At 41.5% G+C, this 25,858-nt stretch overlaps 1 protein-coding gene across 2 annotated transcripts in view; it reads left to right on the plus strand.

The window, feature by feature from the left end:
* Positions 1-25,858, plus strand: part of ATP8A2 (ATPase phospholipid transporting 8A2) — a 466,915-nt gene that overhangs the window by 274,636 nt on the left and 166,421 nt on the right. For both annotated transcript variants that reach the window (XM_045567137.1, XM_045567138.1), the window contains exon 27: positions 727-837. In XM_045567137.1, the coding sequence (XP_045423093.1) occupies positions 727-837 (111 nt within the window). The remainder of the gene's footprint in view (positions 1-726; positions 838-25,858) is intronic.

The raw sequence follows: 25,858 nt of genomic DNA on the forward strand, positions 1-25,858 counted from the left end.
GCTCCTGTCTCAAACTGCAAGAGCCATCACCTTGCTCTCAGCTGAGTGTCACCAGCTGCTCCTGACCACATAACACTCTGGCAAGAGGTGCTTTGTTGTAGTTGGGGGCAAAAAAGGAGAATAAAATGGGTCTCGAAGCGGAGGCAGAGAGAGAGAGAGAGAGACAGTGTGTGTGTGTGTGTGTGTGTATCTGTCTATCTGTTTATGTCTGGGTGTCTTCGTCTATGTGTGTATGTCTGTATGTGTCTCCATGCACGTAACTATTTTTAACCTGCAAGCTGACCGTGGAAACAGTTTGTATGTGTGTGGTTTTTTTTTTTAAAACAAGACACAGTCACATGAGTGTCCCTGTCCCTTTCTCCTGGTGTCACCATAAAATCTGGTTGCTCAGAGGCATCTGATTCCCACTGTACTTGTCTCTCAGTTCAGGAGGACACCTTCTTTTAATAATTAAGACCCGAAAAAAGCATCAGCTTAAATAGAATTTCATGAGAATAATAATTGGCGGTCAAGCATGTTTGGGGAAAATAACCATTATGTAGATTTAAGACAAGATTTTGGTTGTTCTCCCTGGGCCTGAAAGCTCTGCCTTCAGGGAAGGGTTTTCTCGGGTCACCTGCAGAATCCTCTATCTACCGTGTCTATCTTCTGCTCAGAGGGACATTTTGTGACGTTTATTCTTCAAGGTTAGGCTCTTCTGAATTGTGTTATTTTTTTCCTTTTTAGTTTGCCTACTTAGAGAAGCTTCTGTTGGTCCACGGGGCCTGGAGCTACAACCGGGTGACCAAGTGCATACTGTACTGCTTCTACAAGAACGTGGTCCTGTACATCATCGAGGTAAGAAAGGGAGATCTTTTTCTGTGAAGAGGAGGGCCCTTTTGCAGAACATCTGTGGATGTTTTTGAAGGAAGGGGTTTGTTAATGTAAAATTAGAGAAGAGGTGCTACTGTGACTTACTCAAACCTGGGTTTCCGTGAGCTCCCTTGCAGCTGGGTCTGGATCCTCTGTCCTGTGACCGGAGCTGGCATCTGCCGCCGTCCGTCCCTGCGCAGCCGTGCCTGACTCCCTTGCACGCCCTCTCATTCCTCGGTTCCTTGCCCTGCTTCTTCCTTTGTGTCCTTGGCTGGAGCAGAGTGTTGCTGTCACACCCCCCGTCCAGGTGGGCAGAGCATGGCCAGCCAGGCTCCCACCTTGCCTGGTGGACAGTGAGACGTCGTGGGGCAGCTCGGCAGGTTTTCCTTTCCTGGACCTAATAGGGCCTGGCTTCTTGCTGTGTTTCTGTGGACTCGGCAGGTTTCCTGAGCATCTGTTTGCTGCTTCCGGGCTTCCTGGACACTGGTCCGTACCTGGGGAGGGTGTGGCCGTGAGGGAGTGGGGAGTACACCAGCAAGGGCCTTGAGAACGTCACAGTGAGCTCGATGCTATCGTCAGACAGTTACTCAAGATGCTGATTCAGTTACAGGTAAAACACATGTGCTTGCTAGAGGTGTGGGCCCAGGAAAAAGTGGACATTTTATGTTTGCTATCAGTGCCGGCCACCCCCTTCTTCCTTTTCAAGAACAGCTCTGCTATAAAGGTGCAGCTTTTGAGGCCAGGGTGACTCGTAGATTTCCAGATGTGTTTAGAAAAGAGGAAGCAGGCAGTCACTCTGTGGAGGAACGCAATGCTAAGGGTGTTTTAATATCTCGTTCTATTACGGGTTATTTCGTGTTTGATTTCTCAACTCTTGGCAAAGTAATAACCAAGGCACAGATCAACTTTTTCTGATGCAGTCTCTTAAAATACTCAGTTCAGATAATCTAGTAAGTGGCTTGCTAATGTAACTATGACTGTTTCTTTACCAAGTTCTCTGATCTTTCCCACTGAATCATTTAGGTCAAATATATAGATTCATGTTACTCATCTGCTAATTATTATTAAATTGCTGAAGAATGATTTTCCCAAGTTGTGCAGGTTCTTCACTGCACAAGGCTGCCCAGCCAAAGGGGGAAATGAGGCAGAAACGTAGCCTTTGTTGCTTCCTCTCTCGAGCTGCCCAGAGCCCACCCAGAAACAGCAATGGGCTTTTCCAGTGTGCACGGGGGCAGCTTACTGGCCAAGACGTGTGCCCAGGATGTGGCTGCATCTGCAGAGGGCACGCCTCTTCCAGTCCACACAGAGCTCCTTGTGGGCTGGAAGCAGCCCTGATTCTCAAAGAATGGTCCAAGCAATCAGAAGAGATCCAGCTGAAGTCCTGAACACTGACCCGTTCTTCCTACTTGGAATCCTTTGTGTCCTGTCGCTGGTGTTAAACACATAGGTATTATTTCTCTAGGAAATACATGCCGCAGGGCCTCGAGAGATCTGGAGTTATAATTGCCATTTTATACTTCTCTGTGAAGGTCACAGAACAAAAAAATAACTGCCGTTTTACTCAGTATAATGAGGTTAAAATCAATAATTTAAAAAATTATCCCTGATTCGTCTGCTGGGTTTGTGCTGTAATATTCAACTCAGTCCACTCTGGGCAAGAACTTGTGATGCTGGTGTAATAGTTTTGGAGTTTCTCTCTTCTTCCTGCTCTTATTTTTACAGTGCCTTTTTGGCACTTAAAGATGTTCATCTCCCTCCTTCTCCCACATTTTTTTGCATCTGTGACAGGAGTCACTCCTAAAGGTCACTTTGGGTCACAGATGATAGTGTCAGGGGTACTGGAATTCCTGCTCCTATGTGCCGCCCCAGGGTTCCAAGCATTTTGTGATTCTGTAGCTCTTGGTTTGTGAGGTCTCTTAATAATCTGGTTTCACTCACAATCAGCAAATTACAGATAGTCTAGACTCCTTATGGAGACATCTGCGTGGCGCTCCCAACGCTTTCGCTTTCAGAGCATCTCTTGGGGCCCCTTCTTAGTCATTTACACCTACTATCTTGCTGGCTTTTTTTAAACTTGAAGTGGGCTGAGGCTGAGAAGAGTACAATTTTAATCTGTCTGAAAAATTCCATTTGGAACAAGGCCCCGAAAGTGCCAAGCCGGTGCCTCAAATTAGTATTTTAGTTGTAGCCAGCAGCAGTTCTTAATGGTCTTTTGTGAACTGCCTTTTTAAACATTCTTTATAAAGTACAAAAACTATAAAAAGTCTCTACCACTCTGAACTCGATTTTATATTTAGCATTTCTAGGAGATATTCATTTGAAAATCAAGAAAACAAAATTCTCAACTGAGCCCGAGCTCAGACCGTGTCTGCCATGGCCAAATTACTTCCTTTGCATCAACATGCACTTCAAATATAATTTCAGAAATAGGAAAGTATTAATACTACTTGCATGCTATTTTAGTGTGTTTTGAACTTTAAGATCAAAGATTATTGTATGTTGATTTGCCCATTTGCAAAGAACACTTTTTTGTTCTAAAGGTAACCTTATAATTACTTAAGTGAGAATAAATTAAATACATTATTTATTTCTCTTAAAAAGTTTTCATATAACTAAAGGAGAGTTCCTTCGTAATAGCCAACACGTTCTCATCTCAAATGTCTTCTGAGATACGTAACTTCCAGTCATTTAAAAATAGTGTAAAAGCAATTCGGCAAATTAAAAAAATATATGTGTATGCACACGACACGACACACATTTTATGGCCTTAGCTGTTATTATGGGGATCATTATATGACTTGAATTGTCAGTAAAGACTATGGGGAAGAGCTGCAAGCCTGTGATGTAATGCAGTCTCCCCACTAGCTATACTAACCTTCCCGTGCAAGGGACACGTGGATGGACTCATTGCTGTGTGGAGCACAAGTTCTCTGCTCCCACCCCACGCCCCGTACGTATTATCTGTCCTGACTTTTTTCTTTGCAGTTACTCAGATATTTGTGTGTACAGACAAGTCAGGTTTTTAGGTAAATGCCGACATGCTGTGCAATACTTCTGCAACTCCTGTTTCACCTAACAGCGTGTTCTGGCAATCATGCCCTGTTACCACATACAAAGCCCGTGTGCGGTATTTCACAGTGTGATTTCCTACTATTGGTTTGACCATTGCCTGCTCTGATAAACCTTCCAGTCATCTCCAGTTTCATTCACAAGAAGTTTTATGGAATAGCAGCTTTCTCTCTATACAGCCGCAACTATTCCACCAAAATGATAGTGATCTAATTAGGCTCTTTTCACCACAGTACCTCGAACATAACACACGCTCAATGTATGTATTTTTATCTGTACAGCAGGTTCTTCCTTGCCGACAGATCTTATCTATTGCTTGTTGAGTGTGCCACATAAAATTTAATCAGGCCAGAGTAACCATTGGTTCAAGTGATTTAAAAAATAGGAACAAAATGATAGGACCTGTGGTTTTGTGGTGTCTCTGTTACTAGGTAAAACTAAAACTGTGTGCAACCTTTTCCTCCATCCCCTCTGCTTCTGCCTTTATTCAGTACTTTTTACCTTGTGGGCTGCAAAAACCACTAGTTTCTCCTCCTCAACCATCTCTAATGCAGCCAGGATAAGACTTCTGAAACATACATCCGATCGATTGCGGTGTCTGGCAGGGTATCTGGAACAGAGGTGCCCAGAAATGCTGGCAGTGATTAAGCGAGCGAACGCGCTACTCTCTGCAGCCCCTTCCAAGGCAGGCGTGTCCCCTGCTCTCTCCCTGTTCACTTGCCCCTCTGTGGTCTGGGTCCCAGCTGTCACCAGCCTCCTCTGTCACTTCATCCCCCTCACTTTGTTTTCCTTCAGTGTTATTGAAGTATAATTAATATACAGAAAGATACATCCCCTTTAAGTGTTCAGTTATATGAATGAAAACCGGGTTTTTATCATTAGAAACAAACTGGTGATTTCCTGTCTGCCCCCCCATGGATGGTGACAAGAGTGTCACGAAGGGCTCTGGCGATGGGTGGCGGTGGTGGCTGCGCGAGGTGGGAATGTGCTGGGACTGCAGAGCACGTGTGGACCGCGGGGACTTCCACTTACAAATGGCTAAGGTGGTGGACTTTATGTTGTATGTGTTTTACCACAATAAACAAAAGGCTAAAAAAAAAGAAAAAGAAATAAAAAAGTCACAAGCACTTTGCTGCTTTCCTCACTGTGGGGGAAACAAAAATATGTAAAGACAGATCATATGCTTTGGGGAGCTTGTCGAAGGTTTGGAAAACAAATTTTACATGTAGTTTTGTTTTGTATTAAACTAATTAAATGCTAAGTTTCATGGCTGTGGCCAGATGGACCGTATTTCTCAGAAGGTAAAATCCCGTTGTGGGCTAGAACTCTCAGAGCTTCCGAGCCTTGCGGGCAGGTGAGACTCTTGTCAGCCGGCTGGAGGGGGTGAGTCCCTGTGTGTCCGTGTTAGGGGCTGGGATGGGATAAAATTAGCCAAGGGAAGGAGGGAGGGCTGGGTAGAGGATGTGAGTGGCCAGGCGGGATCTGAATATCTCAGCAGGAGTTTTGTTGCTGTTAGAAGCTGGGAGTCCTTTTTTTCCATTTTGGAATAGGCAAGTTACATGGTAAAGGTGATTTAAGAAAATTTGTCTGTCAATATGTAGGGCAGATTGTAAGCAGAGAACATAAATATAATTTTGTAGTTTTAATGCTGGGCCATAAATCATGACCACTATGTAACTCTCTCCCCATATAATTTTTAAGCCGAAAACACAGACTGATTTTTAAAAACTCTTTGATTTGGGCAATAGGAGGAATTTGCCTTAAATGCAAAGATTGCGGATGAAGGGGTTAGGGAAGGATCCCTTATACATTTTTGGCCTTTCTGTGATATCTTCTTAAAGAGAAGTGTTGAATAAATTTTTTAAAGTTCCTACATCATTTATCAAACTAGGAGTTAGTTATGCAGAATTTCCTGAATAGAGTACAGTCTCAACACACACAGCACCGGCGTTTTAAGCATTTACTAGGTGTACATTTGTCCACAGACTTTCTGAACCCTTGGGAAAGGTTGTTTGGAGTAGATTAAATTTTTAGTGGCAGTAAAATTCAAAGAGAAAAATAATAGAATGTTACTTGAATTTAACTTCTATTTCAAAAAATTATGATTTGGATCTCTTGTAAACTGTGGTATAACATAAAGAAAATATGCCAGATTATCTTTAAAATAGAGGTGAGACTTTCAAATCATGGTGGTGATTAGTTGGTGGTTCCTAATACAGAGAATAACCATAACATGTGGATGTTGATGTGAAAAAATGGAAATTATATACTACTTGGAGTTACTACTTATTTTTGGCAACACATATAAGATATTTTAGTGTTTTCTTAGGGTTGTTAAACTGACATGGGATAAAGGCCAGGAAATGGTATGTATATTTAGCACGGAGGTCTGGAAATATTATCACTGAATGGGAAATAGAGATTCTAAAACCACAGCAAATTTGGGACCAAGTGAAACCTAAGTAACAGAATTCAGTTGACAGCTAGTTAAAATCTGTCATTATCTCACAATCCTGAAATAGGCAAACAAACAAAAACCCCTCTATTTTATAATACTATGGAGTATGAGAAAAGGCAGTTCGTTTTCTGTTTTCAAATCTAAAAAGTAAAATAAGTCCAGGCATGGTGGCTCACACCTGTAATCCTGGCACGCTGGGAGGCCGAGGAGGGAGGATCGCTTGAGCTCAGGAGTTCAAGACCAGCCCCTGAGCAAGAGCAAGACCCTGTCTCTACTAAAAATAGAAAAATTATCTAGGCTTCATGGCATGTGCCTGTAGTGCCAGCTACTCAGGAGGCTGAGGCAGGAGGATCTCTTGAGCCCAGGAGTTTGAGGTTGTAGTGAGCTATGATGATGTCACTGCACTCTAACCTGGGTGACAGAGCGAGACTCTGTCTAAAAAAAAAAGTAAAATGAATTATGGTTCATGTATAACTTGCCATTCTAATCCAAAAAATTTCCAGTAGATGATTACTTTGAATTTTTTATTTCCCTGTAAACATGTATATATTCCCTTTCACTATTTCACAGCTTATTTTTTTTTCTGTTGGAACTGTGAGAGATTTTTTTCCCCCCTCTATTTTTCAGGTCATTATTATTTGAAAATAATTATATCTGAATTGCCCCTTCTTTCATTTACTGAATGATTGGCTTCTTGGTTGGGGAGCCTTAATTAAATATCAGATGTTAGTGCACACATGCAGTGGACTTGGTCAGCCGCATTGCAGACTGGGATCTATTCCCAGTAGTAACTGAGTCTGTGTTGTAAATGGTGAAGAAGTCGCTGGCTTTGGAGTAGATTTCACTTTACATGTTAGAATTGATAGAGAATAATTGTTTTAAACCATGATCAAAAATTCATCCAGTGACTTTTTCCCCTCTTACAATTTTAATACGTTGGTAGGAAAACTATTTAGAGACTCTTCTCATTGGGCAGTTGGAAAATGGGAGTTAACTAGAAATGCAGACATTCTGAATTCTGCTTTCCGTGCCTTCATTCTGCAAGTCAAGCACTGGGGTCACAGGGACAAGACGGACAAGACAGCCCCTGCTCTTGGAATCAAGTGGGGGAGTCAGATGAGCATTTCCACAGTTAAGTGCTGGCTTGGAGGAAGACAGCTTGCAGTGAGAGCTCCTAGAAGTGGCCCTCTTCAGGGTGCTGGATGCAGCCCTGGGATCCCAGGATGAAATGAATTAAGACCTGAAGAATGAGTAGGAGCTGATCAGGTGAGGCCTGGGAGATGTATCAAAGTGAGGCCAGCACCTGCCTGTCCCATCCACATGGTCTGTTTCTTCCCGCCTTGTGACAAATGTCAGCAGTTAGCCAAACCCTGGGTACAACAGGGAAGAAGTGCAGTGCGCTGGGTGTTGCATTTCAGTTGGAAGATGGCTGCAGAGCTGGTTAGACATGTGCTTGGGAATGTTCTCTCCGAGGCCAGCTGGTTGCTGCTAGTTGATAGAGCTGGGAGTTTATTAGCAAAAGATGGGGAGGGGGTGAGGGGACGGGGAGGAGGTAGGTATTAAACCAGAGAAATACTAGCAGTCTGAAGGGATTCCCTGCAAGATACACAATCACTTTGAACTTTATAAAAATAGACTCTTACTGCCCTTTCCATGTGACAATATGTTTTTTTTTTAAATGATGTTTTCGCAGCTGCCTTACCTAAAAGGATCATTATAAAGATCCACTACTAAAAAAAAAAAAACAAAACGATTTAAGCATTGATGGTTTAAAAATGTAGTCTTTGAAACTCTATAAAATGTTTAAATCTCCTTGGAATAAAAAAATGCAAGTCCAAACACAAAGCCGAGGCAAAGGACTTCCAGGGCTCCTGTGAGCTGTGAGAGGTCGGCCCTGCACTGGGCTGTGCTCTAGAACCAGGGCGTCCACTCTGTTGCTGTGGCAGAGATGAAATAAAACCCCAGAGCAGGTCCAGCTCGCTTCACCCCGGGCATTAACACTCACCTGTTCCAGCTGGCTTCCCTTCCTTAAAGGCCTGTGGCATTGAGAGACAGCACCCACATAGTTTAGTAGTGATTGCGTGTAAGGGTGAAAGTTACTTTTATTTTCCAAATTAGTTATGACTTCCCTGAGGACAGGGACTGTTTCTTTCCTACTTTACCGCGTACAGGACTAGTACACAGTGCTCTATGAACAAGTAATCCATTGCCCATTTCAGTAGAGGCAGACATGGAAGAATCTATCAGGCATTTTTTTGTTTTTGTTTTTGTTTTTTTTAGAATATAATAAATTATTACTTAGAGAGCATATTATTTGTCTTTCCTTTTAGGAAATGCCTTTTCTGATCTAACTTAAATCTTTCCTAGTGTAATTTTCATTTATGAAGAACTATAGCCTCCAAGAACTGGAAGTTAAATTTATATTATATGGTGTTTAACAGCATCTTTTGAGACAATAAAGAATAACTGTGATTGTATTCTTTAAGCACATTCCTACTTTAACCTAATTTTTGTTTTGGCTCCCAAATATATTTCGTTCTTGTAAAGTTGACTTTACAAGTTAGGTTTTTTCCTACTGGTTTCTCTTGCCGTGCTAGTTTGTTTGTGTTGCCCTCCTGCATTTTTTACTGTTCTTTCTTCTGCCAATAGAGACCTACTTGCCTAAAACTTTTGAAATCAGATTTCCTTTAATTTTGAAGAACAGTTCTGTAACAATGTCTGAGCACAAATCTACTGACCATGCCATGCCTGTCTATCCATTTTTCTCTCTGTGTACCCAAATAGCACCATTCTGAACAAGTGGATTTCAGTGGTATCTGATTAAGGGTGGTAGGAAACCCAAGATCGAGAATGGAGACTTTGAGGTGCAGGCTGCAGAAAAGCTGATGTGCCAACAGAAGGATCACCTTCTGTAGCAGGCGAAGGAGAAGACAAGGGGAAGGAGGCCGAGGGAATTTGTTACATACCGCCCTAGTGGGGGAGAATGATTCTCTTTGTCTGACAGTCACACATCTGCTTGAGGAGGGTCTTCCTTCCTTTTCTCTAAGCTGGTCAGCCTGGCTTAGGAGCTAGATATAGATTTTAGCCTATAGTTCTAAAACACTCTTACATATACAAGTAACATGTATTTATGATAATGCAATTCATCTTTCTTTTTCTTGGACTTAGGAGTTTGCTGCCTTTGACCTTTAGTTAAAATAGCTTCTGTTTATAAGTCTCACATCAGGAAACTCATCTCTCCTCTAATAAATGTTTGTACTTTTAAGTGGTGACCAATCTTCATTGCATGCTGACGGCCCATCGGAGCCAGGGTATTGGTTTCCCAGCAGATGTCCTGAGCGTTTAAAATGCTCTTCCCTTCTCAATTCCAGCGTCCCGGCAGATCAAGTGGACTATTTAAAGACTGCTCATGAATAGAAGTCATGCATACGCTTTCTTGCCTGGGTTTTCAACCGAGGGAAGGCAAAGTAGATTCGTCCTGTTAAATACTGCATGTATGTCCAGAACATGCCAATAAAATATTGATTAAAATATTGGCCCCTTTTATCCAGGGATTATAGGATAAAATTCATTATTGTTCCTTTAATTGTGCTGCATCTTGTTTTGATAATCTTTTTGTTAGTCCCTTGCCAATTTGAAAGTTGCTTTTTCTTAACATAAGGTATTAACTAGAAGCTTTTGCCTTCTTGTTAACCCCACCTTATAGGTTGCCTTTATTCTATTGGAAGTATTTATTAGTATGGCATACCATTTTCTTTTTTTATAAGTCATAATTTTAATGCAGTAAAAATTAACCCCCTCTAGTGCACAGTTCTGTGAGTCTTGACAAATGCACACAGCAGCGTCGTCACTACTACACTCAGATACAGAATGTTGCCACAGCTCCAGAAATCCCCAGGCCCCCGTCAGCCCCTCCCCCACACTAAGTTCCTGGCGGTGACTGGTCTGTCTTCTGACCCTACAGTTTTGCCTTTCTCAGAATGTCATATGAATGAAATTGTGCAGTATATGGCCTTCTGATCCTGACTTCTTTTACTCAGCATAATGCGTTTGAGGTTCATCCATGTCCTATCAGTAGTTTATCCCTTTTTGTGGCTGAGTACCAGTCCGCTGTGTGATGTACAGCAGTGTGTTTATCCATCCTCCTCTTGAAGGGCAGTTGGGCTATCTCCCTATTTTGGTGATTATGAATAATGCCTCCTATACACACTCATTTTTAGGTTTTAGTGTAAACATGTTTCCATATCCTTAGTAAATACCTGAAATGGGTGTGTCTGTTTTATTTCTGTATTGAGCATCTTGTCATGGGCTTATTTGCCATCTGTACATCTTGTTTGGTGATGTCTATTCAAATCTTTTATAGCAGCCATCCCCAACCTTTTTGGCACCAAGGATCAGTTTCATGGAAGACAATTTTTTTCACAGAAAAATTCACTATGTGAATGACCAATATATTCTCCCATTTAACTTTTCCAAAAGATTTGCTTTTTAAACCAAATGTTTCTTTGTAATCAAAACCCTACCCTCACCCCTAGTCTCTGGCAACCACCAGTTGTGTATTAAACTAAGTTAATCTGTATTTTTATTTTGGGTAGCAAAGGACATGGTTTTGGATATTTGGAGTATTCTTATAATCATATTGGAAGTTTCTGAAACAAATAGGTTAGCCTGGAAAACCAGAGAATAAAGGGGCATTTGTATCTTCCCCCTTCCCTCCAGTTCCCCGAACCCCTCACTTCGGTTACACGAGGGAAGAATCAAGCAAGAACTTCACCCCGAGGGCCGCTGGTTCCCTAGTGCCCTCGGCCAGGCCTCTCTGCCCCTCGGATTCTGGGGCGTGGCTTTCCCATGGTTTGGGAGTTCTGGAGGCCCAACCCCAGGGGACTGTGAACCAGTGAACCAGAGGCCAGGCCGTCAGTGAACTCCAGAGAATATCGTCGTTTAAGGCAGGACTTGGTAAAAGGTGACCAGAATAGCACGGACAATAAGAAAGCAAGATGATGATGGAGAGGGCTGAGTTGGCCTGGTGAGCAGCACCTGCCACCCCTTCCTGTGCAGAAGAAGTGTCAGGAGCCCACCGACGTGGCTTCCCCTGGAACTGCCCATCTCACTGGTCCTGCCAGTAGCCAAGAGCCACGTGGTTACAGGTTACAGTCGGGCCGCAGGGGATGGAGCTTGGCTCAAGCCGTGCAAATCCAGCTGCACCTCCTGCCAGCTCTCAGCCTCACTGTCCTTTTCTGTGCAATAAAGATAATAGAAGTACACACACCAAAAGACTGTGAGGATGAAGTAAAATCATATGAGAAAATCTTTGGCATAGTGCCGGCCACATAGTGAGCCCTCCAATGAAACGTTAGGATTATTTTAAGGTATTTAACACTTGACAGACCATATAACTATAGCATTGTTAAGGGCTTGAGGCTCTAGTCTGTGCTTCACCCTGGTTTAAGAATCTGCCCCACAACAGCATAGCAATTACTGATCCTGTGCCGGAGACCTTCTGGGGCTGGGGTAAGCCTGCCCGTCTGTATCTGGAGACAGCTCCACTTTAAACATGGCTATTCTGCTCTGCAACTGTGTGTCATCACCATCTCACAACATAACCATGAGTGCATCTGCTAGATTAACTCTTAAATCGCTTGCTTCCTGTCTGTGCATTGCTAATAACTGATGTGCTAGCAAGCAACTGTATTCCAGTGGTGTGGTCACCCACGCATAACTGAGAAATAATTCTTCTCACATCATCTGTGGCCTCCTCTTCTCCCCTGACCCACGGTGGTATCTGTAGATTCATTAGTTAGCCTTGGACCTCAGACACACACACCTCTCCCGAGTTACATCATCATGAGCAGTTAAATGAAACATGAACCCTGAAGTGCTTGTCCCTTTGAAACTCCAACCCCAAAGTGTTGAGAACCTCAGATTCTAAATGGTAATAGTGCATATTTGTTGAATCGAATTGAAAATGGTTGTGTGCTCCATGGTATGTCAGGATTATAGATATATAGATATTTTAAATAATAGTAATGTTAACTCTGTCAATATTTGGAAACAATGAAAAATTATGTTAAGTAAAAAAATTCAGTATAAAACCATAATATGTATATAATGGCTACAATTATGTGAAATATTTATGTAAAATATTAAGGATCAGAGAACAAAACACAATAATGTAATTAGATTTTGTTTAAAGTTTTGTAGAATGTTTTTCTTACACAGTTAGTTAAAGATAAATCTCAGTGTGCAAAAAAAACCACAAAAAAAACCCTGCAGCCCCTAAACAGTCCACTGTGCCTGGAAGTTGCTGGAAGGAATCCGTGTGAAAGTGGTTCCTTTGCACCCAGAACATGAGTTTTCCTGGATTCTTTCCAAGCCTAACCATCAGCCACCTTCCCTTCAGTGCTCTCTTAAAGTTCACCTGCTCCAGGACACTCTACTATAAGAACAAGCAACAATGAGGTATACCCAGCCACTAGCATTTGCTAATCTGGATGGAGATGGACAATAAATTTTCCCAGACCCTATTTCTCTTCTTCCTGCTGAGTGTATTTTAAATCTATAAAACCTGGGTGCATTTTGGATATGCTCAGCTTTCTGGGGTGCTTGCAAGAGAAACCTGTCCAAAAACCTAACCTAGCTACCTTCTTCATTTTTGGGAAATGAAACAAAAGTCATTTTTTTATGTTAACTGACATACCACAATCTAAATGGCTTACATTAATAACTTTTTAAAGCAGTGTCTAGAATTCGCTCTATTTGTGTCCACGATTAAAGCTAATAAACTCAATGTTAAGAATGCAAAAATGGGCCGGGCGCGGTGGCTCACGCCTGTAATCCTAGCACTCTGGGAGGCCGAGGCGGGTGGATCTTCTGAGCTCAGGAGTTCGAGACCAGCCTGAGCAAGAGCGAGACCCTGTCTCTACTAAAAATAGAAAGAAATTATCTGGCCGACTAAAATGTATATACACAAAAAATTATCCGGGCATGGTGGCACATGCCTGTAGTCCCAGCTACTCGGTGGAGGCTGAGGCAGTAGGATCGTTTAAGCCCAGGAGTTTGAGGTTGCTGTGAGCTAGGCTGATGCCACGGCACTCACTCTAGCCCGGGCAACACAGCGAGACTCTGTCTCAAAAAAAACAAAAGAATGCAAAAATGAAATAAAATATAGCATCCATCTCCCTTGAGCTATAAAAACTGCTAACCAAAAGCTCATGTAACCAGTGTGCCAATATCAGACACTGGTTATGATCTATGTACATTTACTGTACAATTCAAGTATAAAAACTTTTGTTTTTTGGCAGCCCATATAAAAATAATAAAATATTGCTGCTTATTTCCTCTTCGAGGCAGCTGTTGTTGAGCACATGCAGCTGACGTCAGTGTTTAGCCGCAAAAACAGAAAACACAGGCCACTGCGACTGAGTGTGTCTCATCAAGCCTGCGCTTCTGAGTCAGCTGCCGTGTTCTTCCGGGCCCAGGTCAGGGTCTGGGCCTCCTTACCTTGATCTCTTTACGTCTCTGAACTTTTTACAGTCAGCATGGTCCAAGCCACCAGTTCTATGAAACATTTCCTAAGTATTTCTTAGTCCTTCTAACAAGATCATAAATCCCCTTAAGAGCTGGAATTGCATCTTTTGTTTATCTCACTAATCTGTTTCAAAGCAATCAGGAAAGTGGCAATCGGTGAATAACACATACTTGGTGGATCTCTGTTAATTTATCTAACTGTCCTCTTTGACAGTTCTTGGGAGAATCTGTCACCTCTCTGACAGGTCTCGCTGTGGTCTGTGAGGGCCCTCTTGAGAAACTACTGGGTCTACACAACAGAGCTTGCAATCCCGACATCGGCCCCTATAACTTGCAATTTCAAGTTAATCTTTGAATCTTTCCCCATTGCCTGCATTAAAATGGGTAAATCTTCCAAGTGACTGTCACACAAAGACTTCCTGATACACCTCCGTTTCAGTTGCTCTGGAGAATGTCTGCTTCTTTGAGTAGAGTCTGGTTGCCTAGAAGTTTTCAGAGTCAATTTCAAGAGTACCACATAGACTGTATTATAAAGTCAAGCCATCCAAATATTTTATGAAAACCTACCCAGCCATTTCTACATGATGTGGTAACATGCAAAGAGGTAAAAATTTTATTTATCTAGGTTAGGCAGAATACTGGTGCACACTACTTTTAATACCATGGGTCATGCCTGTATCTTATCTTTGTATTGTGTACGTGTATATGTGTATCTCTATATACATATATATATGCCTGTGTGCATACATATACTTACATACATGTGTGTCTGTACTATCAGGCTTTGTCAGGGGATACTTAGTGTCTGTTTTTGAATGTTTACTGGAAAAAAATTTTGTTGGTAATATAACAGATATTTTGTGTGAACCATTAACAAGGAGATGCTGTGAAAAATTCCTTTGCCATCTAATAGGCCATGGTGAAGACCACAGGTGGGGCCCTCATTAAAAGGCAGAATTTTTCTGATGTCACGTGTATACTCAGGTGACCATACTTTGAACTCTTTTTACTTTTAAAAACAATTCCACTCTCCAGTTTATTTAAGTAAAATTGGCATTTGAAGACTGGTGCCCTGTTCAGCCCCTTCCTCATGGCCAGGGGGCCCTGGAGAGTCGTGTGAACTGTTTTGGGGAGCACAGACATGGGGGGCAAGGAGTCGATCCCCATCCACACACCATCCCCACCTCTTCCGAACTTGTAGGTTTGTTTGGTACGTGGTTGGCTTGTGTCTGAGGTGGGCAATGCTGTGGGGAGAGGACAGAGGCTCTCAAGGAGTTTGTGAGTTCAGAGGTGTCCCAGTGTCCGCGAGTGGCATGTTTTCCATCAAGAAGAAAAGAGAGGTGGGAATTCAGGATGGTGCAGCCACCTTGGTGAACAGTCAGCAGTTTCTCATACAGCTGCATGCACACTCACCTCTAGATCTTTCCATCCCATTCCTGGGTAATTACCTAAGAGAAGAGAAAACTTAAGTTTGCTCAAAAACCTATGCCTGAATGAGGCTTTGCGGTGACGTTATTTCTAATTGCCAAAATCTGGAAACAGCACATTTGTCCCTCAGTTGAGACATGGATGAACCGTGTGGCACATCCATGCGATGGAGCACTCACTAAGCAATAAAAAGGAACAATCCGCTGGTACACGCAGCAGAATGCTTTGGTGTGCAAATGCATTATACTAAATAAAAGAACCCAGACTCAAAAAAATGAGAAACTTCTGTATGATTTTGTGTAAATATATGATTCCATTTATTTGACATTCTGAAAAGACAAAACTCTGGTGACAAAAAAATAGATGGGTGGTTTCCAGGGTGCAGGGGTGCAGGAAGAGGGTGGCTACATAGGGGCATGAGGGGATATTGGACTGTGGGTTACACAATCAAGTTGTCAAAACTCAGAACGTACACTCAATTAAAGGGTGAATTTTACTGTATGCAAATTATATCTAAAAGTAAATACGAAGCGGAGAGATATTCTAGAGATTGCTTCTTTGTATTTGAGTCAGGCCGAGGGTCATATCTGTCAGAAAGGTCCTTGATTTATGGGGTTTATGGGCTGTTCCAACTCATACACAAGCGTCACCCTCTTGTTTGTCACCTTAGCATTTAGGCCTCCTGGGGGTGACCCATCCGTCCGTGGCTCAGTTTTGACATAAGTGACAGGGCTGTGATCAAGATACCGGTTTGTACCTTATAAGCCAGAAGAACATTTGAGAAAACTAAAGCTAATCTCCATCAAGACAACTTAAGCCTGGAAAAGCTGTGCATGTACTTAATATGCACATGTGAATAGAAGGGAGAAATTTTCTTCTCTTTCCTCATTTCTGGGAGACCAGGTGGCTCAGGGATGCTGGGGCCAGGGTTTTCCTTGGTACTATTGGGCTGTCAAAGCTCCATAGTCCTCGTCACTTTTGAGTTGTAAGAAGACGGTAGTTAAAATGCTCATGTTTGTATATATTTCCTTAACCTTTAAATATGAATACTATAGTAAATCACAAGCCACAACTCATAATGCAGAGAGACCTTCTGTGCCCACATGTAGCATATTTAGTCAATTTCTTTTCCATACTCACTAAATGACAGCTGAAGGAATTTCTTCAGGATGACAGATTGTCAGCACATTGACATAGATTGTTTTAGATGTATATTTTTAGTGGGAGTGCATGATTTTTAAGTAAACTTTTCTCAGAATTAAAATAATAGGGAGAAGAATTGCTATTTCTTGTGTCAAACTTACAGAATTATTTTTGCCTTTTTGGATTATAGTCAACCTAATTAGTAGTTATTAACAAGTGTCTTTAAAAAAATAAAGAAATTCAGAGTTTGCTAAAAAACATACCAACATCTAGTAGAATAAAGCTATTGATAAACAGTAAAGAAATTTATCTTATTTCTCCTTGGCCCGAGATAAAATAATCTAGAATTTTTTCTGGTCCCTTATTACATTTTATTACTTAATCATTCCTTAGAAAAAAGACTGATGAAAACGTGGTAGATGGATAGGGCATTTCTTTGCATTTGTTTGTGAGCTCAAACTAAAATCTGGAGTTGACAGGTCAATATTTCTCTAACATATCTGTTTTAAAAACTATGATCACTTCGTAGGATCCTAGTTTCTTAAGAAAAAATACCTTCTCAGGATTAAGGGCTAAATTGTAGAGTTATGATCTAGTTGCTGCTGGAGTATTGGAAATCATTCAGTAAGAAGGCTGCATGTGTTGTTTTCTACCTGGGAACGTTTGAGACCATCTCTTCCCTGTGTGGGAGCCGCGAGGACTGGCGTTTGGAGAGGAGAGTGGGATACGTATTAAATCCCCTTTAACGTAAGGAGTGTCCAAGCTGGTTCCCCAGAGGATGGAATTAAGGAGGACCTAAGTGGGAAGAGCTGTTTCCAGACAGCAGAGAACAGGCCTGGCTTCCTAAGGGACTATCTTACATCTTCAGCATTGGCCCAGAGGGATGTGTTTCTTCATGCTCATTTGAAGCTGCTGTGGTGCTACACCGCAGCATTGCCTGCCGGAACCCTTAACTCGATTCCTTCTAAAGTGCTAAGATTCTAAAGGAGAGATCTTAAAGGATGTGGAACCCAGGGAGGAGTAAGCACTATAAAATTGATGAAGAAGGTCAGTTTTATGTAGAGGAGAAAGCAGTTTTCATGTTTCTCTGGAAAATGATTGGCAGCTGCCAGGGACTTCACCAGCTCCCTGCAAACACAGGTTTCTTGGCGTGTTGGTCCTCGGGGCTCTTCCAGGTGAATCCCCAGATGGACGCCCCGCAGGAATGTGGACCCCACTCTAGGGCCTCAGCCCTGGTGGCTGAACTGCCCCTCAGGATTTCAGGGCTCCTGTTATCTGCCGCACATCCTGGTCCTCACTCTGCTGCCAAAGCAGGAGGCTTTTTCCTTCTCCTTAAAGGAAGGAGGCCCCAGGGCATTATTACCACACCAGTTGCAGAAATAAAAGGGGCCTAGACTGGTAATTTGAAAACAACAACAACAACAAAGAATACAGAAAGAATACAAAAACAAAATAACTCAAACATAGTTGCAGATAGCTGTGCCATCTGCAGCGTCACTACTGACCCCAAAACTGTACCCTTTGCCTGGGTTGTGCCCTTGTTCTCAGCTTGTGTCACAGCCTCCTTTTTGGGGTGAGGTGTCATGTGCATGGGGAGCACTTTGGAAGTTTACTTGCAGTGACTGGGCCACTGTAAGTTTGTACTTAAAAACATGATTATTGAGCATATTTAATGACCAAGAGAAAGCTTAATTAAGGTAAATAATTAAATTTTAAATGCCATATAAACTCAGCCATTCAAATATATGTGCACAAGAAAAAAAATTAGCAGGACAAAAAAATATATCTATGTAGGTACTTATATTTGAGTAGTAAATCAAGGGTGATTTTTCCTATGTGTTTTACAGATTTTTTTTAATGTTCTAAAATGGTACATTGATTTTATAATCAGAAAATTACCACATTTTAATTCATACATGTTTGTGAATTGAGTCTATAATGAAAGTGGTTAGGAGGAAGGCAACCACAGGGTAGCTGGCATGCCTAGTAGAAACGAAATAATGACCTCAAATCCCACAGAAACAAAAGTGGGCCATTGCAACACAAATGAGGATATTATGGGATCTTAAGATCCCCACTTATGGGATCTTAAAATATTAAAATCACTTTTGCTGTCAATAATATTCATATTTTTATTTACACACAGTTTTCCCTATACGATAAATGCTATTAGGTAGTTTTTTAAAACGGTGCTCCACCTTAGCAGGGCTTCACAGACTACCTCTTCCTGAGTCTCTAGTAGACGTTAGGTAGTTTATATGCTGCATGAGTTGGATTTTAAATGTACCAAAATAATAATAAAAGCTGACCACAATACAGTGTAAACAAAACTGTTCTGTTGCAAAATCTATTTTAATCACCAATTTCACCTTACTTTTTGAGCTCCAGGTATATTACAGTTTAGTTCCCATTGTAGTCCACTGTATTGTATTTTATTGAGTTCTCTATATTATTAGTTCCTTTTGGCTTAAAATTGTGTTTGGCTACTTAAAAGTTTACACTTTGGTAATTGATCATAATAAGTGATGTGTTTAAGAGAAGCTTTGCATTAACTAATTGGGCTTGAGGGAAACTGTTATATATAGTCTGTTAAATTAGGCACATATGCATATTTTTCTAGGAATTTGTCTTACTACTATAGGTTTTATTCAGTTTAGGCCCAAACTATTTAATTGCACGACTGTTTATGGGTGGCGTCTCCCAGGGCCTGTTGGCTGTTTCAGGGCAAGTTCATTACTCCGGATGGCACATTTTTGACATGTTAAAGTTTGGTTAAACATTCCATGTTGACTTCATAAAAATTAAAGGTGTTGATATTTCATTGTAATTGGAAGGGAGAAATGGTGTAGCATTAGCAGACTGATTCTGTTTAAAGTGTGAATAGTCACCTATAGAATGATACCTTGGTTAAATCTGACCTATTTAGAGGTAAGTGAGTCTTAGATGCTTGGATAATTTACACAGGTTGGATCTGTATCCAATAGGAATGAATCTCTTTTAGTATTCCATGGCTAACTTTATTTTAAGAATTCTTTAACACCCGTGTTATTTTCCCTGTTTAATTTTGCAGAGGCTAGGACTTCTTCAACATGAGGTTCTCTCACCCTTGAGAATCTCCCAGTTACTTACGGCCACCGTGTGTCATGTAATGAGCTTCTAGACTGAAATCGAACTGAGTTTGTTTCATTTGTGCTGCAAGAAATAATAGTGATTCCACTGTGAAGACACTTAGAAAATGATCGATGATTCATGTAACTCTGAAAATCCCTCAGGGAATCATTTATTATTTGTGAAAAGTGTCACCTGGTTCTCTAAGAACTTCCTCAGCCGCCTTTGTGTGTTTTGGGGAGGGACACAGGAACGTGGTGGGGTGTTTTGACATGGATGATTTGGCACATTCAACAGTCTGCCATCATGCACTTTGATGTAACCCTTTGTCCAACTGACCTATGGAAAGTAAAGATTTATCCTTTTATAGATGGCTTTTTTTTTTTTTAAATAACTGAGTGTTCCCATCCTCAGTGGGTGAAGACTATTTCAAATAATTTTAAATCCTTAATAAGATAATACTATCAAACTGCAGTATTGGAAGGCAGGGGTGTGCCGGAGGATGACCTGTGGAAAGAAATGGCTGGGAGACATTACTTTTGCAATGCAAAGAGTATGAGCTTTGGATTCAAGCCCAGTTGGATAATCTTTCTGTACTTCAGGGTCCTAATTATAAAATGGGACTTAACTGACCTCTTAAGGTAGTTGTGGCAGTTAAGTGATTTAGGGGAGGCAAAACTCTACCTCCATCTTCTTGGGATCCTGGCTCGGCCTGGCCTAGGAATTAAATTGACATGGCAAATTAAGCTGGGCATAGTGGTTGTACACCTGGAGTTCCAGGTACTCAGGAAGCTGAGACAGGAGGATCATTTGAGCCCAGGAGTTCGAGACCAACCTGTGCAACATAGACCTATCTCTTTTAAAAAATTTACATAACAAATTAACAGGAGAAAAGCACACAAATTTATTTAATATAAATCGTATGTGGCACGGAAGCCCCTATGAGAAAATGAAGATCCAAAGGAACAGAGTCGATCATTATAGACTGGAGTAGACAAAGACTCTTCTTCATGATAACAAGACTGGGTATTTCCAGCAGAGCACCCATATCTTTAGGAAAATGTAACACATTTCCTAAGGAGGTTAAAAGCTGAAGCCTTTTCTGGTGACTCAGTATATTCTACAGTAATCATGGTAACAATAGTAGCTAACATTTATTGGGCCTTTTTATGTATCATTCACTGTTTTAAGTTGCTTTATACATATTGTATTAACTTATGTCACACCCACCAACTCCCGAACCCCCTGTTAGATGGTCCCCATGTTACAAAACCAAGGCACCCCAAGATGAAGTAACTTGTCCATGGTCCAGCAGTGGCCAAGCCAACATTTTAAACCAGAAGTCCTGGTTTAGAATACTAACTCCGTATACTGCATCTATAATAAGTAAAAATCTGTAACAGAAAACAGTGGGAAAGCAGGGCAGAGAATCTGTGCAGACTGGGCAAAGCTCAGGTGAGCTGTTTACCACAGGGGAGGGGAATAAACACAGTTACATGATTATAAACACAAAGTGGGTGACAGGTCAGTCATGAATACTCGAGCAGAACATACGCCGGGCGTTATTACAGACTCTTGAATCAGGCCCATATATCTAACATAAGCCTCTTTCCAGTGATTTTTCACGAATGCTGCATATGATTTAAGGTGCAGCGACTCATTTTGTCTTTAAAGGAGTTGTGTGGCAAGTTCCTGAACACCTGGAGGCACTATATGAATTTTTGCCTAAAAAAATCATCCCTAGGGAGGAGATTTGCTGAACTGACAAACTGAACATCTCACAAGGAAAGTGTGCGTCTCAGAACTGAGAAGTAGCACCCCAGCGGTCGCAGTCCTATTGGGCTTCTCCGTCTCCACGCCCTGCTTCAGCCGCCTCAGCTCCATCTGTGCTTGGAAAATGTAACCTTCGTAAAATTCCTACTAAGCAACATCGAGAATAACTGTAGCGTCTTATCAGGGGACAGTTTCAGCAGCCAAAAAGGGCTCAGGATCCTGAGATCCTCCTTAAAAACATTCAGTTGCCCAAATCTGAATTCATCCTAAGCAGAAGCAGCAGAAAGCATCTTTCAGGGTCAAGAATTACGGAGATCCTGACCCTTAGAAAGCTACACTTCCATTCAGCCACAGAAGAACCTGAAATCTGAGCCCTAATCCGGCTCAGGTTTCTGGGGTCTGTTTATAGGAAAACATTGGGCTATTGTCTGAATAACATGCATCCAGGTTACAACCGGAAAAGAAATCTATCTGCCTTGTGGAAAGAGAATTAATGTTTGCTGGGTGGGGTTTGTGGCTGTCTGGGCGCTCCCCTTCCGTGCACTGGGTACTTTTGGAGGTTTGTGCAAAATCTGTGCTCCCTCTTCTGGGATGGCTGTAGAGCCCTGGGCATCTCTCTCTCAGGCTTTCAACAAGTCTAGTAAACTGTGCAGGCTCGCTCACCTGGAATGAGTTAGTGTTCTGACCCGAAGAAGAATCCCTGTTTCTCAGCTTCAAGCCAAATTCTCTGCGGCTGCCGTATTGCCCCATAGCTCTATCCCAGTGGCCAAGCACACAGCTCTTTTTGCAATTCATACAGGTAAACCTGAACAAAAGGTGCTCTTAAAAATCTACCTCCCACGTCCCTGTCTGTGGGTGGTACTCCCCTGAAATGGGCAGAAGTTTCAGAATGATCTGAAAGGAATTATGCGGGGATGTTCCTCTTCCTGCTTGCCAGAGAATTTTCATTTGCTGTTGGGAGATTTAACAGCACACTTTGAAATGTGAAGATCATGAAGTGGGTGGATGTGAACAAATGTTACTTGACTATTTAGATATTAAATATGTGATCTACACAGTAACCTACGTTAATTAGAGATTCGTTATATGAATAACAGAACTTCTAAACATTTTCGCCTTGTGGAAGACACTTCCCATTATTGTTCAAAATAAGCATACATCATCTTAGAACGTGTCTTTACAAATATACACAGTGAATAATTGTGGTGAGACGAGTGATTAAGATTGAATGATGGAGGCACAGTTTCTATACTGGAGTGTGGTGAGGAGCCCTAAGACCAGCAGCTACATTTCTCATCTTGCTCATCCAGGGTAGGCAAAAGCTTTGAAAGATGGGGTGACTAATGCTTGTTAAATGCTTGCCAGTTTTTTAAAAAGTAAATTGACTTTAGCATTAATAAGATACAAATTGCATGTTTTATTTAGAAAATACAGTAGTTCTAAGTGAGCTTCATTTCCTACATAAAATCTAGGGAGATGATAAATGTTCATTGTGGTTGAGAACTGTTTCTCAAAATGAATGGAAAAAGACAGTCTGAGAAGCAGTAGGAAACTTAACTCCTGGAATTCCATTATCAGTGTGTGTCAGTTCTGATTGAATTGGAAAATAGAGGGCTGAGGTGCTAGATATTAATTTAGCAATAGATAAGTCTGAAAATAGACTTACGTTCCATTTCATCACAAAAGTAAATCTCCCGCCTACCATGTCGAAACTCCTCCAGTTGTGAAAGAAGAAAAATGAAGCTCTATTTCCCTCCCATCCGTTGTATGTGCCCTGTCAGCAGTTACTGCCTCACCAGAGGTGCAAGTTATTAGAACCACCTAATATAAACTATTACATAAAATGATGAAATACACATGCAGAAGATAAGGGAGTTTTTTAAGTGCAAAGTAAATTGCATGCTTTGGAAAGACTCAAAGGTGAGTGGTTTTGTTTTGTTTTGTTTTTTAGCTAATTAGTTGTAGGTAAGACAGTTATGAAAAACTGGAGGACTTTTTAAAAAGTCATAAAGGATTTACACTCAAATTATCTTGTAATTTTTCTCTTAAAAAAAAACCCTGAAACTAACTGGACATTTTGCATCTGAAATAGCACTTTTACATTGAGAATGTGGAACTTGAACCAGGAGAGCAGTTGAAAAGTGGCAAGTTGGATCTACAGGTGTTACATACAGTTGATGGAGCACAAGATTTTTAGGACAGACAAAGTATTCTACATCTGCGGTCCCCAACCCCCACTTAACACGACTGTTCTATTCTACTGTACATGTACCTGCCCATGGCCTGTTAGGGACCGGTCCACTGCTGCTGCCCCCACCCCTCCACCCCCGTCCATGGAAAAATGGTCTTCCATGAAACTTGGGAACCAGGGGGCCACCCAGCGGGAGGGGAGTGAGTGTGTTTACAGCCACTCTCCATCACCACTCGCATCATTGCCTGAGCTCCATGCCACACACCACCCCCCCCAGCCCCCTGCCACCCTGTCCATGGAAAAATTGTCTTTAATTGGTCCCTGGTGCCAAAAAGGTTGGGGACTGCTGTTTTATATGTTACTGTGCTTATGGATCCATGACATCATGCTTTTGTAAATACCCATAGAATTGTGTAATACAGAGTGACCTTTAGTGTAGACTGTGGACTTCAGGGAATGATAATGTATCAATATTGGTTCATCAGTTGTCACAAATGTGCCATACCAATGCAAGGTGTTAATAATAGGGGAACTTGGAAAACAAGCCCAGATATAGGAACTCTGTACTTTCTAATCAGTTCTCCAAAAACTTCTCTAAGAAATAAAGTCTATTAATTATTAAAAAATTACAGTGATCCATAAAGATGAAGAAGTTCAGCAGCCTGTGGGTGATGAAGGGTGTATGTTAGAAATGTAGGTGGAAGTAATCTATGTAAAGAGGCTTGGGGCCTCAGGAGTAGGCAAGCTCCTAGGAGGTGAGTGGTGAAAGGGAACCCATGAAGACCCGGCACTGAGCCTCCCGAGACTCTCACGTAGGGGCTGGCTCACAACAAGGAGGTGAAGGACCAAAAACGAATGACGCTAAAAATTGGAAGAGGGCAAATGTTGCATCATATCACAGCAGCCAAGAGGGAGAGGAATTTGATCAGAACTGAGGCACCAAGGAGGTGAAGCATAATGAAGACTTAAAATGGCCATTGAGTGTGAGAAGGAGTTGGGGGAGAGCTGCTGGGGAGAGTTTCAATACTGCCCTAGCTGGAGAGTCGGTTACAGAGCTTAAGATGCAATTGATAGGCAGATGGGGCCTAGAAGTGTAGATTCCTTTTAAGAAGTAAACAGTTTTCGCTTTAAGGAGTTAAGGAATGGTTTAATGGTTTTTATTTCTTCTTTTTTCTTAAACCATGGAGGACAGTCTGTACAAAGGAAGAGGCTAAAAGAGCCCAAATTCTGGTAGAGGATAGAAATTTGGAGAAAACAGTACAAAAAGATGGAAATGGACTCAAAAGTCCAATTAAGAAGCAGCTCTAAAACCAGGAGGATGTGAGCTAGGCTGATGCCATGGCACTCACTCTAGCCCAGGCAACAAAGCGAGACTCTGTCTCAATAAAATAAAATAAAATAAAATAAAACCAGGAGGAATTGGAAGATGTATAAACAGAAACATATATAAGTTAGTTTAGTGGGCCTGTCATCAGAGAATTGGGGTTGCAAAGAAACTAGATGAGGAGACTAAAGTTATATCATCTCTATATTTTAATAAAGTAAGCATTGAGTTTATCTTATATTTATTTGGTGTTTGGGATGTTAAACCAACTGGAGCACGGCTAAGTGGAAGTTTTGAGGCATTTTCCTTTGAAATCCCCTGCAGTAAAGTGCTCGAAACATACTGCATAGAGGCATTATTTTTAATTCAAAAGGTCCCATAGAAATGACCAATGAAATTGTCTGACTATCACCACCATATAATTCCAGAATATTTTCATCGCTTCTAAAAGAAAACTCATACCCATTAGCAGTCACTACACCTCCCCTCCCACCCCAACCCCTTGGCAGCCTCTAATCTGCATTCTGTCTCTGTTGATTTGCCCGCTCTGGACATATAACAGGAATAATAAATGTGGCTTTTTACATTGTCTTATTTCACTTAGCAGAATGTTTTCAAGGTTCATCCATGTTGTGTTACTGATAACATGTATCAGAACTTCGTTTCCTTTTATGGCAAAATAATATCCCATTGTATAGATCGCTAGACATTTTGTTCACCCATTCATCAGGTGATAGTTGAGTTGTTTCTACTTTTTGTGTGTTATGAATAGTGCTGCTCTGAACATTTGTGTGCAGATTTTTTTGTATAGAAATGTGTTTTCAGTTTTCTTGGGTCTATACCTAGGAGTGGAATTGCTGAGTCGCATAATGTGACACCTCCATAGTTAATGTTTTGAGGAATGGCCAAACTGTTTCCCAAAGTGGCTGCACCATTTTACATTCTTGCCAATAGTGTCCTAGGGCTCCAGTTTCTCCGTGTTCTC

Source organism: Lemur catta, chromosome 13 (genome assembly GCF_020740605.2).
Source record: "Lemur catta isolate mLemCat1 chromosome 13, mLemCat1.pri, whole genome shotgun sequence".
Classification (NCBI taxonomy): Eukaryota; Metazoa; Chordata; class Mammalia; order Primates; family Lemuridae; genus Lemur; species Lemur catta.